At 43.5% G+C, this 15,405-nt stretch overlaps 2 protein-coding genes across 10 annotated transcripts in view; one reads left to right on the top strand and one right to left on the bottom strand.

Moving 5' to 3' along the window:
* CCPG1 (cell cycle progression 1) overlaps window positions 1-9,818 on the bottom strand; it is a 29,674-nt gene extending 19,856 nt beyond the window's left edge. For all 9 annotated transcript variants that reach the window (XR_013975472.1, XM_080934488.1, XM_080934487.1 and 6 more), the window contains exon 1: window positions 9,696-9,818. The gene's annotated coding sequence lies outside the window, so the exon portion shown is untranslated. The remainder of the gene's footprint in view (window positions 1-9,695) is intronic.
* A 199-nt stretch (window positions 9,819-10,017) lies between these two features.
* On the top strand, window positions 10,018-14,359 carry PIERCE2 (piercer of microtubule wall 2). Its single transcript, XM_080934494.1, has 2 exons — window positions 10,018-10,231; window positions 13,964-14,359. The coding sequence occupies exons 1-2, from the start codon at window positions 10,205-10,207 to the stop codon at window positions 14,303-14,305; spliced, it is 369 nt and encodes a 122-aa protein (XP_080790620.1). The 5' UTR covers window positions 10,018-10,204; the 3' UTR covers window positions 14,306-14,359.
* Window positions 14,360-15,405: the final 1,046 nt, after the last annotated feature.

The raw sequence follows: 15,405 nt of genomic DNA, 5'->3' as shown, positions 1-15,405 counted from the left end.
GATTCTAAACAGACCACAGACGGAGGTTAAAAGCCTAGTGCTGCTGGCTGTCCATGAATCCACTTGGTCAGCTGTCTAGAATCTGACTGTAACCAGACCTGTAATCCCAATTATCCAGGAGGCCAAGACAGAAAAACAAGAAATGTAAGGCTAGCTTAGGCTATAAGTTTAGGTTCAAGATCAATCTGAGTAACTTTGTGGAGTTTTTCCCCCCTTTTAAAAATTTTCTAAGTATTTCTGCACATGTATTTGTGTTTTGCCTGCATGCATGTGCATCACACACAGCTTGGTGCCTATGTAAGTCAAAAGGTGATAGATTTCCTAGAACTGAGTTACAAATAGTTGTGAGCCACAACATGGGTGCTAGGAACCAAATTGGGGTCCTCTCTGCAAGCAGCAAGAGCTCTCCACCACTGAGCAATCTATCTAGCTCCTCCTCTTTAAAAGTTCCATACATTACAAGCGAATATAAATGAGGTCTAGTGGCTGTGATGTAATTTAGTGGAAGAGCAATTGCTTCAAATGCATCTGGCATTGGGTTCAACCCAATTCAGTTTGAGCATTAAAAAAAAAAATTGGGGAGGTGGGAAGCAGCTGAAACATGTCTCACTGTATAGCCACACTGAGCCTAAATCTTGCTATATAAACTAAGCTAGCCTAGAATTTGGAATTTTCCTGCATCAGCTTTCCCAGTACTGAGGTTATGTTACTTCTAACTCTAATTAAATGGCTGTGTTAATTATAGGTATTGTTTTTTTTTTTAAAGATGTCTGTATTATTTTATGTATGAGTACACTCACTATAGCTATCTTCAGACACACCAGAAGAGGGCATCAGATCTCATTACAGATGGTTGTGAGCCACCATGTGGTTGCTGGGAATTGAACTCAGAGCCTCTGGAAGAGTAGTCAGTGATCTTAACTGCTGAGCCATCTCTCCAGCCCAATTATAGGTATTCTTTGTGCTTATGTATGTTCATGGGTGCACATATCTGTATTTGCCCCTGCATGCATACACACACATAAAGATGCCAGAGAACAACAGTAACAATCATTCCTTGTTGTTTTTTGTTTTTTTTTTTTTTTAAGACAGCTTCTCTTAGGGATGCACACCTTTAATCATAGCACTCAGAAGGGAGAATGGATCCCTTTTAGTTCAAGGCCAGCCTGATCTACTTAAGCTGAGTTTCGGGACAATCTACAAAGTGAGATTCTCTCTCACAAGGAACATGCCAAGGAGGCTGACTGACCAGCTAACTCCAAAGACCTGTCTGTCTTATAAACAAATGTGTGCTACCATAGCCACTTTCTTGCATGAAGTCTGGATACCAAACTCAGGGCCTCATGCTTGCCTAACAAGCACTTTAGTGACTGAGTTCTCTCCAGTCCCTGTTTGTTTTGGAGACAGAGCCTTGCTATGTAGCCCAGGCTGGCCTCATAATCCTCCTTTCTTCATTTCCCAAGTTCTGAGATGGCACTGTCATGTCACCAGTCCCAGCCAGACATTTCACATACACACATTTCATGTCTACTTTATTTCCATCAAGTGTCTGAGTCTAGACTCAAGGCTAGCCTGGCAGCCCAGCAGAACCTAGTCTTCCTTACCAAGCAAAGCTGCTACCCAGCTCTGCTGCTCCCCAACAAGAATCTAGAAGACAGACTAGGAGACCAGTCTGAGTTGAGGACTGAGACTCTAACTAAAAAAAGAAAGAAAGAGGAAGGAAGGAAGGAAAAGAAAGAAGAAAGAAAGAAAGAAAGAAAGAGAAGAAAAAGAAAAAGGAAAAAAAGGTAAAAATTTTTAAAAAATGGAGACTCATAGTCTGTGGGCCCATTTTTTTACACATGCTAGGTAAGCACTTCACCACCGAGCTACAGCCCCCATGGTTTTTATTTTGATATAGGAGGGTCTCACTACCTTACCCAGGCTGGCCTGGAAATGATTCCGTAGCCCAGGCAGGCCTTGACCTTTCTATCTTTTCGACTCAGACTCTCCCATTCAGGGATTACAGGCATGAGCCACCATGCCTGGCCTTACAACAGACAGTTCTATAAAGAATCTCAGACCTATAATCCTAATTACTTAGAGTCTGAGAAAGGAGATCAATAGTTCCAACAACTAGGGTTCCATGCTGTCATGGTCTAGCCTAGGATGCAACAAAGCGGTGGAGGGTCCTGAAAAGATGGCTACTCTAAGCTACTGCTCCAGCACTGTGCTGGCCTGCTTAATGTCATGCTCCCCACCACAATATGATGTTCATGGTCAGATCTCCTAGAACTGGAGTTACAAATAGTTGTGAGCTACCTGTGGATGCTGGGAATTAAACTTGGGTCCTCTGGAAGAACAACCAGTTTTGCTAACCACTGAGCCGTCTCTCTAGGACCTCAATCTCGTCCATTGTGTTGGTCAAGGTGCCTCTTCACAGCAAGTAGATAAGACACATGTAACACAAAGGCCTGTGGTGGTGCATGCCTTTAACTCCAGCAAGCAAGTAAACTACCTAGTTTTTGAGAGCAGAGCTCTAGGCAGGAGTTACACACTGATACCCTTTCTCAGAACAACAAAACCAGTGTTTTTATTTGTTTGTTTTTTGTTTTGTTTCTTTGAGACGGAGGTTTCTCTGTGTAGCCCTGGCTGTCCTGGAACTCACTCTGTAGACCAGGTTACAGCTCCCGCGGTTTTTACTTTGATACAGGAAGGTTTCACTAACTTACCCAGGCTTGACTGGAAATGATTCTGTAGCCCAGGCAGGCCGTAACTATCTTCCTGACTCAGACTCTCCCATTCAGGAATCACAGGCTGCTGACAGAGATGTGGCTGCCTCTGCCTAGGCCTGTGCCAACCACCCCAACAAAACCAGCTTTAAGCACAGTGAAAGGACAAATCTTGGGTATTTTCTCCCGAAAAAGTTAAAGAAACTAACATGTTGCCTTAAAGTGTTAGCCACTGGATTTTTAGTGAGTGGAGTCCACAGAATACAGGATACAGTATAGTCCTCTATCTTTGGTCATAGTAATCCTATCGCTGAGTGCAAAGAGTCATCTCTGTAAAAAGCAGGCTCTCCTAGTTAAAATGAGGTAGAAAAACACTGTCACTAAAAATAATGTAAGCCAGGCACTCGGGGCACGCTATAATCCCAGTACTTGGGAAAGCAAAGGTAGAAAGACTGCCAAGAGCTCCAGGCCAACCTGGTTACAGAGCTAAGTCTGTCCTTAATATGAAACAAACAAACAAACAAAAATTATAGTGCAGTAACACACATTTTAGCAAAGGAGGCAAGGACAGAGTATCTGAAGTTCAAGGCCAATCTAGTCTATGGTAGTGAGGCTGGATGCTTACCTGAGTTAAATGAAACTCAGTCTTTAAAAACAAAATCTGGGGCTGGAGAGATGGCTCAGCCGTTAAAGGCTAGGCTCACAACCAAAAATATAAAAACAAAATCTGGGGCTGGAGAGATGGCTGCTCTTCCAGAGGTCCTGAGTTCAATTCCAGCAACCACATGGTGGCTCACAACTATCTGTAATGGGATTTGATGCCCTCTTCTGGTGTGTCTGAAGACAGCTACAGTGTACATTTTATTTATATTTTTTTATTATATATATTATATATAAAATAAATAATTCTGTAAAAAATAAAAACAAAATCAATTACGGTATTTTTAAAAGAATATAACTCACCCATGTACTCCTGCTATATATAGTAAATGTACTTTTTCATCCAAAATATCATTTCTGCAAGGGAAATGAGGCAACACACCATTATTCTGTAAGCTTCCTTCTCTGATGTAACACTGCAAATCAGGAAGCAAAAACCACTTTTGCTCCAATATCTGAAATAAACAGCCTAAAGCCACATCTTTTTTAAAAGTGAGAAAACAATGATTCAAGCGCAGAGGGGAAGTCACCTTTCTCAGGGAGGTCCCCCTCTCAACAGCTATCTGCAGACTTACGAAATGTCCTGGCTGTGCAGGGTTGTTACTGTTCAATTTTGAAAAAGCCTAAAAGACCTAACAAATGAGGCTGAAAAGACAGTTCAAGTACTGTTCTTCCAAAGAACCCGAATTACCCAGCACCCACATTAGATGGCTTACAGAACCTGCTTATGCTCTAGCTTCTGGGGGACTGAACACCTCCATGGGGAGGGAACTCACCTGTACATACCCTGAAACAGGAACCTACACAGTAAGAAACAAATGTACCCCCTTTTTTTAGTTAACTAATACCTAAGATGGGCAGGGTGCATGCTGTCCTTCCTGGGGCACTGAGTCCAGGGGTGGCTTCTTAATTTTACAAATCTGTTTCTAGCCCTGTTTCCTATCTTAATAGTGTTCTCTCTCTCCTCCCCTTCCTTCCCTCTCCCCCTCTTCTCTCCCTGTCCCCCCACCACACACACACACAGACACACACACACACACACACACACACACACACTATAATTGTATTTTTAGTTCTTTTAAATGTTCTTACAAAAGATAATTTATTTTTATTTTTTTACAGTTATCGTCTCTGATAACTGAAAGAAAAGCTAATACAAGGAGTTTATATATACATATTCTTGTTGCTATGTGTTAGTGTTTATATCTGGCTACAAGGGAGAAGGGTCCACACTGCGTGGATCTTCCTGTGTTGTCCACTGACTTCGAGTGGATACTACAGCCTACGGTACATTTTGCACGTTTTCCTCCACTTTCACACTCCAGTGTCACTTTGGTAGAGCCTCCCAAATGAACTTAGAAACTTGTAAACACTGCTTTACATTAATGCTCTGTATTAATAACCTAACCAGGTCAACCTCAGTTAGACGGCAATAGGAGGCATCTCTCTACCCCTGCCAGGACAATTTCAGACTCAATATAGTCCTGCTCATCACGAGGACAACATTAAAAAGAAACCACTTCCTATGAAACCAAACTAAAGACCTCAACATATCTAACTGTGAGACTGAGACACGAATGAGGCGGCCAACCACAGAGGCACCACCTTACAATTCCAGGTCTTAGTCAAAAGAGCTAAGTCGCAGTGAGGAAGAAAAGCAACTGGTCTTCAAACTAGAATACACCACCCAGCTCTACCTAAAACACAAACAGAACCCTGGGCATTTCTTCACCAAAACTATGTACCAAAAAATATGTAGTATGGCGCTGCCACCACACTCTGAAGGTGTACTCAGTTTCACATGCACTTACAAAGGCCAGTTACTTCCAGCTTACCAACGGAAAGTTTCGTTCTTCACTGAACACAAGGTTCTCTGGAGCTCATCAGATGTGAACTCAAGAGCTGGGTAGGTCAGTGACACTTAAAAAAATCAGACTTTGTTCTCATATAGTGAAAGAGGAAAACCTGCAACTCATGTTACAGACTTCTAAAGCTTCCTCAGAAAACCCTACAGACACAGTGGCTTTCCACACATTAAATAATCTTCTAGATGCCCAAGTAAAATAAAACAAAAGTTCTCAAATATATGAAATGCAATCCCTTACATATTACAGGACTGAGCTCCATCTCTGAACTCAAACTGGTTGATGATTTGGTCATGTTTAACGGAGCAAGGCAAACACTAAGCATCGAAACCAACCTATTTACCTGCTTTAATCTAGTTAACTCTGATTGTGACTAAGATAAAGACCTACAGCAGGGCTGTAATGACCCGGAAGGCCATGTTCTTGACATTTTCCAAACAACAATGTGTGGATTTTTACAGTTAACATTCAAATAATTTAAATTTTACCTATAATAGCAACACTGTGGAATTTGGCAGCTCAAACATATTAATCTAGTACAAATGCTTTTTATATCCTGTGGATGGACCCAAAGCCTAATCATATTAAACCAACACAAGATGGACTGGAGAGGTGGCTCACTGATTAAAAACACTGACTGCTCTTCCAGAAGACCTGGGTTTGATTCCCAGCATCCACATGGCAGCTAACAAACCAACACAAGACACACAGAACACAAGTAAAAGTCAGAAAATATTGAAAAGAAACTAAAATGTGGAAAAAAGCCAAGAGAACCTAAAAAATTATAAATACTACCATTTAAAAAGCAATAAAAGTATCATAACTTAAAAAAGAAAGCGGGGCTGGAGAGAGCACTGGCTGCTCTTCTAGAGATTCTGAGTTCAATCCCCAGCAACCACATGGTGGCTCACAACCACCTGTAATGGAATCTGATGCTCTCTTCTGGTGGGTCTGAAGGCAGCTACAGCATACTCATATATATAACATAAATAAAAATCTTTTAAAAATAGAAATAAAAAAAATCAAAAACAAAAAATCCCAGAGCTCAAAAGGCAGAGATAGGTGAATCTCTGGAAGTTTGAGGCTAGCCTGGTCTACCAGTTCAAGTCCAGGATAGCCAGAGGTGTTTTACAGAGAAACCCTGTCTCAAAAGACAAAAACAAAACAAAGCCAAAAAAAAAAAAAAAAAAAAAAAAGGACCAGAGGCATAACTCAAAAAGGTGGAGGCACTTGCTTGCAGCCACCAAGCTGGACAGCCAGAATTTGACCTCCAGGACCCAATCACATAGTGAATCTGAGATGCCCATAAATTATCTCTTCCTCTGTTCACATATAAAATAAGAATAAAATCAAGGCAAAACTAATGAGCTATTTCTCCTAAAATCAATAATGACAAAACACATTCACTATTCCTGTGAAGGAACAATATGATTTTTTAGGATAGAAGCAAGCAAAAATGTAAATTAATGAATTGTAAAATTTTATCTGTTCACACTAAATCTAACAAAAAATTAAATATAGCTCAAATTATCAGAAATATAAAGTCTACTACTTAACTATCTAACAGGGTGTGTTAGCCCAAGATGACCTTGAATCCTGACCTTTTCCTCCAACCTCCCAAGTATATGGATTATAGGCAAGCTTTACCACTCCAAGCTAACTTCCACTTGTAGATGCTTATAAATAAACAAGTTTATTTCGGCTGAGCATGGTGGCCTGTCAGTGAATGGGAGACCAGACACAGGTACTGTCTCCTGCCTCTCCAAAACAATTTTTTAATGTGGATTTATTAAAATAACCAAGATTTTCCAGTCTAACTTGTGTCTTTTGTTTAATTGTTTTAGTTAACAGATCAAAAGATACACACATGCTAAGAATTACTGTTAAGATGCTTTTTATTCTTTCCAGATAACTAATTTGTCTCTTTCCCTTCTCAAAATAATTTCCATTTAAATTCATATATAGTTGATGAATTCAGTATGAAGAGAATTGTGGTTTGGTTTCTTTTGTTGTTGATCAGTGTGTATGCATTTTTTCTTCTTCCTGATTTGGTTTTTGAGATAAGGCCTGCCTCCTTAATGCTGGGATTAAAGGTGTGCACCACCTGCCCAGCCACCCTGATTGAGCAGACTGTGTACTGCTTTGTCTTTTTTTGAAACTGGATCTTAATGTGTAGCCCAGACTGGCCTTAAATTTCCAAATGTTCTGCATATGTCTCCAAAGCTATGCAACAGATCTAGGCCATTATAGCAGCTTGTTTATTTACTTTTCCTTTTTAAGCCCAACCCCCAGCCCCCTAGCTCCCCCAGCCCCCTAGCTCCCCCAGCCCTCTAGCTCCCCCAACCCCCTAGCTTCCCCAGCCCTCTAGCTCCCCCAACCCTCTAGCTCCCCCAGCCCTCTAGCTCCCCCAACCCTCTAGCTCCCTCAGCCCTCTAGCTCCTGCAGCCCCCTAGCTCCCCCAGCCCTTTAGCTCCCCCAGCCCTCTAGCTCCCCCAACCCCCTAGCTCCCCCAGCCCTCTAGCTCCCCCAACCCCCTTGCTCCCCCAGCCCCTTCGCTGCTCAGCTTATTTATGGGAGTCAGTTCTCTCTGCCCTGTGGGTTCCAGGGCAGAGAACTGACTCCCAGCGGCCGAAGCTCAAACGGCAGACTTGCTCAGCGAGTGCCCTCACCCACCGAGACATCCTGCCAGCACGTTTACTTTTGAAACTTATACTTAAAGAATTCAGAAACAATGGGGGCAAGAGTATCAAGAACTCAAGGCTACACAGCCAATCAGCCGGTCTGGGCTACATGAGACAGTCTTTAAAGACTCCAGGGCTGAAGAAACAGCTCCGTGGTTAAGAGCAAACGCTAGGAGTACAGTTCCTGACTCTTCTGCTATCCACAGGGACTGCACACACACACTGCCTTCACATACAAACATACAAAAACACATCTTTTTTAAAAAGGGGTGGCACCCCTAGAAAACACAGGAAAGCATAAAGAGGTCAGCTTTAGTATCATATCCTAGACAATCACTTTCATAACTAAATATCCTTAAAACCCCAATGAAAATATCATTGCCTGTTCTTTGGTTTACTACAGTACAAAACTGGTTCTAGGAGTTGTTTTGATTATCCCGGGGGTTGAACTCAGTATTTATTAAGCAAATACTGTACTGAAGAACTATATTCTCAGACCTTTCTATACAGAAATATGGTCTCCACTCTATTGCTCACGTGATTTCAAACCTGACATTCCCCTGCTTCAGTTTCTAAATATCTGGGTTTCCACCTTCAACTGGAATTTCAACTTTTGTGTAATAGGGTTAAAACATTACATACCCAACTATGATCACAGTGTTTAGGCGGCTTAGGCAGGAGAACTCCTAGGTCTAGCCTGGGATATATTAGTACCAGGGCAGCCAGAGTTACATAGCAAGGGGGGAAAAAAGCCAAAAGCATTAACTCACCCCCACAAACTTCTCTGTTCCCCTGTGACTTGAACTTGTCAGAATAGCAAACTATTCACACCAGCTATACATGATAAACATCCCCTGAGAAATCTAAGGCCTATTAAGATTGGAATCTTAAAGTTGGTTGATGCACTCAAAAGGCAGAGGCAAGCATATTTCTGAGTTAGAGGCTAGCTTGGCCTACAGAGCGAGTTCTAGAATAGCTGGGGATACACAGAGAAACCCTACCTCAAAAAAACAAACCAAAAACCAACCCGCCTACTCCAAAGGGGGGGGGGGGGGGAGAGGCGAAAGAAAAGGTATTGGGTCTTTAAGACTGGATAGTTAGTGCTGACATTTCAAACATTATGTGACCTTGATGGAAAGGTCCGATAGCACTCCTGAGAGTAATAAACTGGTTGCCCATTCTAGGCACAAGCAGCCCCATACAGCTAATAAAGCAAAAGTGGGAGAGGAGGGCAGTGCATGGTTCACCCCCCGCCAAAAACAAAAACAAAAACACCCCAGCTGGTTGCGGTCTAGAACTCCAGCGCTGCCCCTGGGAGAGTTGGGACAAATGAAAGGTAAATGGCACTCGGCACTCACGAAGCTGCTACTTAGGACAAGTCGGCCAGCCAGACAAACGCTGGGAAGGACCCGGAGGGAAAGGGTGAAGAACAGACAAGGGAGGGTACGGAGTGGACCGGCTTAGGGGCTTGAGTAGGAGTATACTTCTGGGGTGCATGCTGGCACTTCTCTATTCCTGACAACTGGGACTAAGGGCAGGCTCGGGGTGACGCACGCAGCATCTCAGCAGATGGATGCAGCCGCACCCGAATCCCGGGGCGCACAGCTCCGAGCTCGCGGACTGTAGCCCGCGAGCCCGAGCCTAACACCTGCCGGGTCGCGCCCTCCGCCCGAGGTCCAAGGCGTCCACCAGGAGAAATCCTCCCGGCGCTCCGCCCGAAGGCAGGAGTTGCAGCTTGCAGCCGCCTCATCCACCCGACCTGCGCCCCGGGGTCTTACCCGAAGACAGCGCCTCTTCCGCCCGACCGCGCCAGCTGTCACCGTGGCGGCGTCCGCGCTCCAGACGCCAGTGACGCCTCATAAAAACAACAACCTGCTCCCGGGCGTCCGCAGCGGGGAAGCGGTGGCAGGCGCGGCGGAGCAAGCCATGATGGGACTTGAAGTTCCTCATGCGCCTCCCGCCAGCTCGCGGCAAGTAGAAAGAACTACGACTCCCGAAGACACATACGGCCCGCCACCCTGAGGCTGCCGGAAGTTGGGCGGGGCGACCGCAGATCTCCACAACATCCGGGCTCCCACCCCTGCAGCCGGTTGCCACGGAGACGAGCTGCCACACTGAGGGTTTCTACCTACCTTTCCCTCCATAGAAATTGCAGTTTACGCGACTCAGATCGTTCTGTTTTCTTCATTGCTGCTGCTTTCCGTCGGCTCTGTAAGAAGACTGGGCCCAACGCTTTCGCCAGACTTCTCGCTATCAGCAAAGAGTTGCTTTTGCCGAAGAGATTAAGATGGCGGGAGAGACAGACTGCGATTTGGTGGGTTTGGACGGAGAGCTAGATGCTTTTGAAAGTCGAATTCACAATAGTGTTTGAGGCACCATCTACTTCCTCCCACTCACTAACACAGTCAGTCACCAAGCTTTTGTATTTACAAGTTTAAATGCACGATCCACAAAGTAATTACTCTGAAGGTATAGAAAAGGCACCTCACTACAGGATGGTTTTTGGTTTGTATATTTATTTGCAGTCGTGGGGATCGAACTCAGGGGCGTGTGCGTGGTAGGTAACCTATGTCCTACTGAGCTACACCTCCCAGTCCTAGAACCTTCATGTTTATGTCATTTACAGTATGCCTTGTCTAAAAGGACGGGAGAGGGAGAGCGCAGTGCACACCAGAGAAAAGTTAACTTTCCTCCATCCCCTACCTGACTAGTGAGTAAATAATAAAGGAAATTCAGCAAAGGGAATGTTGGGCAAAAGCTAGTTCACAGTTTAAGTCTGATATTTGTGTTGCTGTAATATAGGAATTGAACCTCGAGCCTCAGACCACTAGGAAAGCACTCTACCAAGGAGGCAGATTCCTAACCCCTCGTTGTTGGTTTTTGTTGTTGTTTTCTTTTGTTTGTGAGAGGGGAGTTCTGGGTGGTGCTTTTGTTGTTGTTTAAGACAGAGCTTCTCAGAGTAACTCTGGCTGACTTCAAATTCTCTGTGTGGCTGGCACTGTACTCCAGAACCTCTTGCCTCTTATTTCCCTAGTGTTAGGATTACAAGCCTAAACTAGCACACTCTCCTGAAATTTAAATAACAAAGCTGTTTTTTTTTTTTTTTTACCATGAATTTGGTAACACAGTGCTTACTCTGATTACTTCTAAACATCTTCAATTATAATGGAGATCTAAAAGATGTAAGGAGATAGTCTCATCCCCTGATTTGGTAGTAGGTAAGACACCTGGCGACTGAAATTATTATTTTAAGTGTCTTTTCAAAATGATTAAATCTAGAGCTGAAGGTGACGTAGTTTTAGGACCAGTAGTAACAAGGATGATTTGATGAAAACAAGCCCTCTGTAACTGAAGGGAATAGTAATGACCAAAGAAAGCCCATGGTATGTTTAGGTAGGCATGGCCACTCAGGCCTAGAATCCTAGCTCTATGAAGGAAGGAAGATTTGCCAGGATTTGGGGCCAAGTAATTATAGAAACTGTCTCAAAAGGGGGGGGGGGGGCTGGAGAGATGGCTCATCTGTTGAGAGCACTATGTGTTCTTTCAGAGGTTCCGAGTTTGATTCTCAGCAACCACATGGTAGCTCACAACGTCTCTCTTGATGTCATCTTCCGGTACACAAGTACACATGCAGAGCATCCCTATACATAAAATAGGTGAATCATGAAGAAAAGAATCCAGTATTTTAGTGTTTCCATTCACCGTTTCTTCAAAGTAGCCCAAAATCTGTGGTTTGGGTTTTACTGATGTTTTTAGCTATTTTTAAGTGGGTTGCATCTAGATGAACATTCTTGCCATACACAATACTCTTCTAGAATTCTAATTTCTAGATTTTTTTTTTAATCTGGGCCTCCTGTAACCCATGATTGCCTCTGTATCCCTGAGATGACCTTCCTGATCACCTTTGATGACTTAATTACTGGTATGAGCCATCATACCCAGTTCATGTGGTGTTGGAAATAGACCCAGGGCCTCTTTATAAGTTAGGCAAGCATGCTACCAACTAAGCCACATCCTCAGACTGTAAGCTTACAGATTTTTAAGTTAACATTCAGAAATTCAGTTTTACTTAGATACTAAAAGAATTCTAGGATTGAGAAACAACTCAGCTATATTAACTGGAACCTGACTAGCAGGGCATGCTGGCCTAGGCCCACAGTCCTAGAACTGTAGAAGTCCTGAGGATTCTAATTTCTCCATGAAATTCGATGTTGGGGCTGAGAGGTGAAAGTAGGCCATCCACAGTGAACCCTGGAGGCTATAGGAGGGACTTGCCCACGAAGGAAAGACTTGCCTTTGGCAGACTGCTAAATGTATATATGTGTCTCTCCTGAGCTTCTTACCTAGAAAGGGAGAGAGAAATATAGAGAAGAGAGAAACTCAAAAAGCATTAGATTCAAGGGCTGCTTGTCCTGAACTCTTTGCCACCCCTTGACCTCTGACAGGGTGCCTTTGGTGCCACCACACCTTGCTGGGGATCTAGCAAATGTCTGTAGATCATTCCTCTGTTAGCACAGCCATGTCTGTCCACTCCCCCTAGAGCTGGCATCCTTCAAGGCTGCTGGGAGGTGTGACTGCCTTGAAGCAGTTATGGAATGGGGAAACATGAAAGATTTAGACAAGAAAGAGAGCTGTAGACTCTAGTGAACAAAGCTGTATGATTAAGTCATCTGCTAACAAAGATTATTTGTTTTCTCTGACTGACACAAAGCCAGGGACCTTGGGCTTCTAGGGTAGGTACTTCCTATAGTTTGTTTGGGCATTTTGTTTTCTGGTGTGGGGGATGGGATTGAATACATACACTGTACCACAAAACTCCATGTGCAATACTTTTTGTTTTGTTTTGAAACTGGGTTTTGTGTAGTCCACTCCCTATGCAGCCAAGATTGACCTTAAATTTGTGGCACCCCCCCCCCCCACCGAAGTGCCACCAGACATGGTGCCTTGTTTCTGTCTTTGAAGTAGGGTCTTGGGATATAGCCCTGGAGCCCTGGCTGGTCCAGAACCTCCTTTGTAGACCAGACTGGCTTTAGACTTAGGGAGCTCATCCTGGTGACTTCTCACTGTTGAGATTCAGAGGTGTGCTACACCAGAGCCAACTCTGCCCTATAGTTACCAATGAAATAAGAAAAGCAGCCAAGAATGGTGGCTAGCCCTGTCACCCAGTACTTCTTCATCTCACACTAGTAAACCACATTGTGACTCAGCCTCATTTTTAACTGTAGGTTTATAGAAAGTGTTATGAAGCTAGTACATGGAATCTCATAGCCAAGCATGCTTACACAAATCTGCTGCAGTGCCAGCACTCAGGAAGCTGAGTCAGGAGTAGTTCCTTGAGTTCAAAGCCAGGCTGGGCTACAAAATGAGACTCTTGTTTCAAAGAACCAGGAAGATTTAAATGTGTCAGCCACAGAGGGAGCCAGCAACACTCCACCAGATGAAGCAGAGTGAGTTCTATCCAGAGATGGCTTGGTGAGAAAGATTATTGACAATTTCAGGAGTTGAGTATAAATCAACGCTGGAGTTTATTAGGAAACATTCAGTGTAGGTTGCAGCAACGACACTGAGAGACAGGGAGAAAGAAACATGTAAGAGGAAGGCAACAGCATACATTTTGAAGTAGGCAAGGCGGCTCAGAACAGAGGCCTCTATAGATGATGTAACAGCGCAGCCTGTGATTCTAATGATTTCTTTTTTAAGTTGCACTGGCCAAAGGATTTAAAAGATTCAGTAAAACACAGGTAGAAGTTTGGAAGTTTGAGACCAAGATAATCAGAAGTTCAAGATCATTGGCTGCTATTGAGTTCTAAGCTAGCCTGGGCTACCTGAGTCTTTCTCTAAAAGAATGAGAGAAAGCCAGATATGGTGGCTTTAGACTTTAATCCCAGCACTCAAGAGGTCCTGGCCAACCAAGGCTGCATAGTAAGACCCTTACTTTAAAAAAAAAAAAAAATAGAAGAAGCAGAAGGGAAAATATTCAAGAAAAGCTGAGGGGATAAGTCAAGTACATACCTCTGTAACTCAGGATGGTTTTTATGCCTTTTAGGATAAGAAAACTTCTTTGACTTCAGATGCAGAAATGAGATCTGAACCACCAGCTCCATGCGTGAACCCTGGTAACCCTGTGTTTTCCTGTATGTTGGACCCCAAGACATTGCACACAGCCACCTCACTGTCCAAACCCCAGATGATTATGTACAAGACCAATGCCAGCCAGTATGGGGCCTTCTCACCGAGGCCCTACTTCTTTCCCTGTAAATACATGCCACAGGAGCAAGAGTTTACAGAGCACCTCAGAACAACCGGCTTTTATCAAAACAACAGCCTGAATATTGGTCCTGACCGAACCAGAACCGTGGATTATCCTAATTATCAACACACACTATGAAATACATCCTTCTGTCAATTGAAGAGAAAGTGCCCTGGGGGTGTTAGTTTTTAAGTCTAGAATACCTAATTTTGAACATTTGAAATGTAATAACTTTTAATTAAAAAGATACAAATACATGTTTAAAAAATACTTTTAAGAAATAAAAAAAATTAAGTTAATGACAGTGACCTCATTCATTTATTTGTTAGAAGAAGAGTCTCACTATGTAACCCAGCTAACCTAGAACTCTCTATAAAGTTGAGAACCACCTTGGCCTCCAGATGTAAACTACTGGACCCTACCACATAAACACATGTTCACAGCAGAAAAGATGGCTCAGCAGTTACGAGCACAAACTGTTCTTGTTTTGTCCTAAGCACCATGGGAGAAGGGGAAGGGACTCAGCCCCTGTAATTCCAGTTCCCCAGCGATCCCATGCTTCTGGCCTCAGAGGCCTCTGTACAGACAGATACATACACAATTAAAAATTTAGTTTTTCTCCCCCCCCCCCCTTTCTTTTGGTGTTTGGAGACAGGATTTCTTTGTGTAGCCCTGGCTGTCCTGGAACTTGCTCTGTAGACCAGGCGGGCCTCTAACCCTCACAGAGATCCTCTTGAGTGCTGAAATAAAGGCATGAGCCACCACTGCCTGGCTATAGTAACTGTAATCCCAGCATTGGTAAGGCTAAAACAACAGTACCACTACAAATGCTAGGCCAGGCTGAACTGTATATAAATAAAGTAAGACCCTGTCTTAAAACATCAAAATCTGCAAACTAAATTGGTTTTAACTTTTATTGAGATGAATTTTTTAAGCCTTATTTTTACTGTGTGTGTATGCACCGTGTGAGTCTGTGCTTTGTTGGGATAACCTACCCCCATATACATTGTACCAGTGTGAATGTGTGCCCGGTATTCTCAACTGTTAATGGCTGTGCCTGCAGTGCCGGGTGCTGGCAGGATATGTGATATTGTCATTTCTATAGCTTATATTGTCAAATCTAAGACTGATTTCTATATGTAAATGGTACCTCCTCACCTGCCTGAAAAACATGTAAATGATTCTGAGATTATTGTGTTAAGAGGCAAGCTGTCCTGGGGTGAGGGTGACACAGACCT

This window comes from Micromys minutus (genome assembly GCF_963924665.1).
Source record: "Micromys minutus genome assembly, chromosome: 21".
Lineage (NCBI taxonomy): Eukaryota > Metazoa > Chordata > Mammalia > Rodentia > Muridae > Micromys > Micromys minutus.
This window is presented reverse-complemented; position numbering and strand designations above follow the sequence as displayed.

Excerpts from the sequence above, each read along its gene's own strand:
- PIERCE2 (XM_080934494.1), top strand. The coding sequence starts at position 10,205 with ATGGCGGGAGAGACAGACTGCGATTTG. Across the intron at positions 10,232-13,963 it reads GAGAGACAGACTGCGATTTG|GATAAGAAAACTTCTTTGAC; the intron begins GTGGGTTTGGAC and ends TATGCCTTTTAG.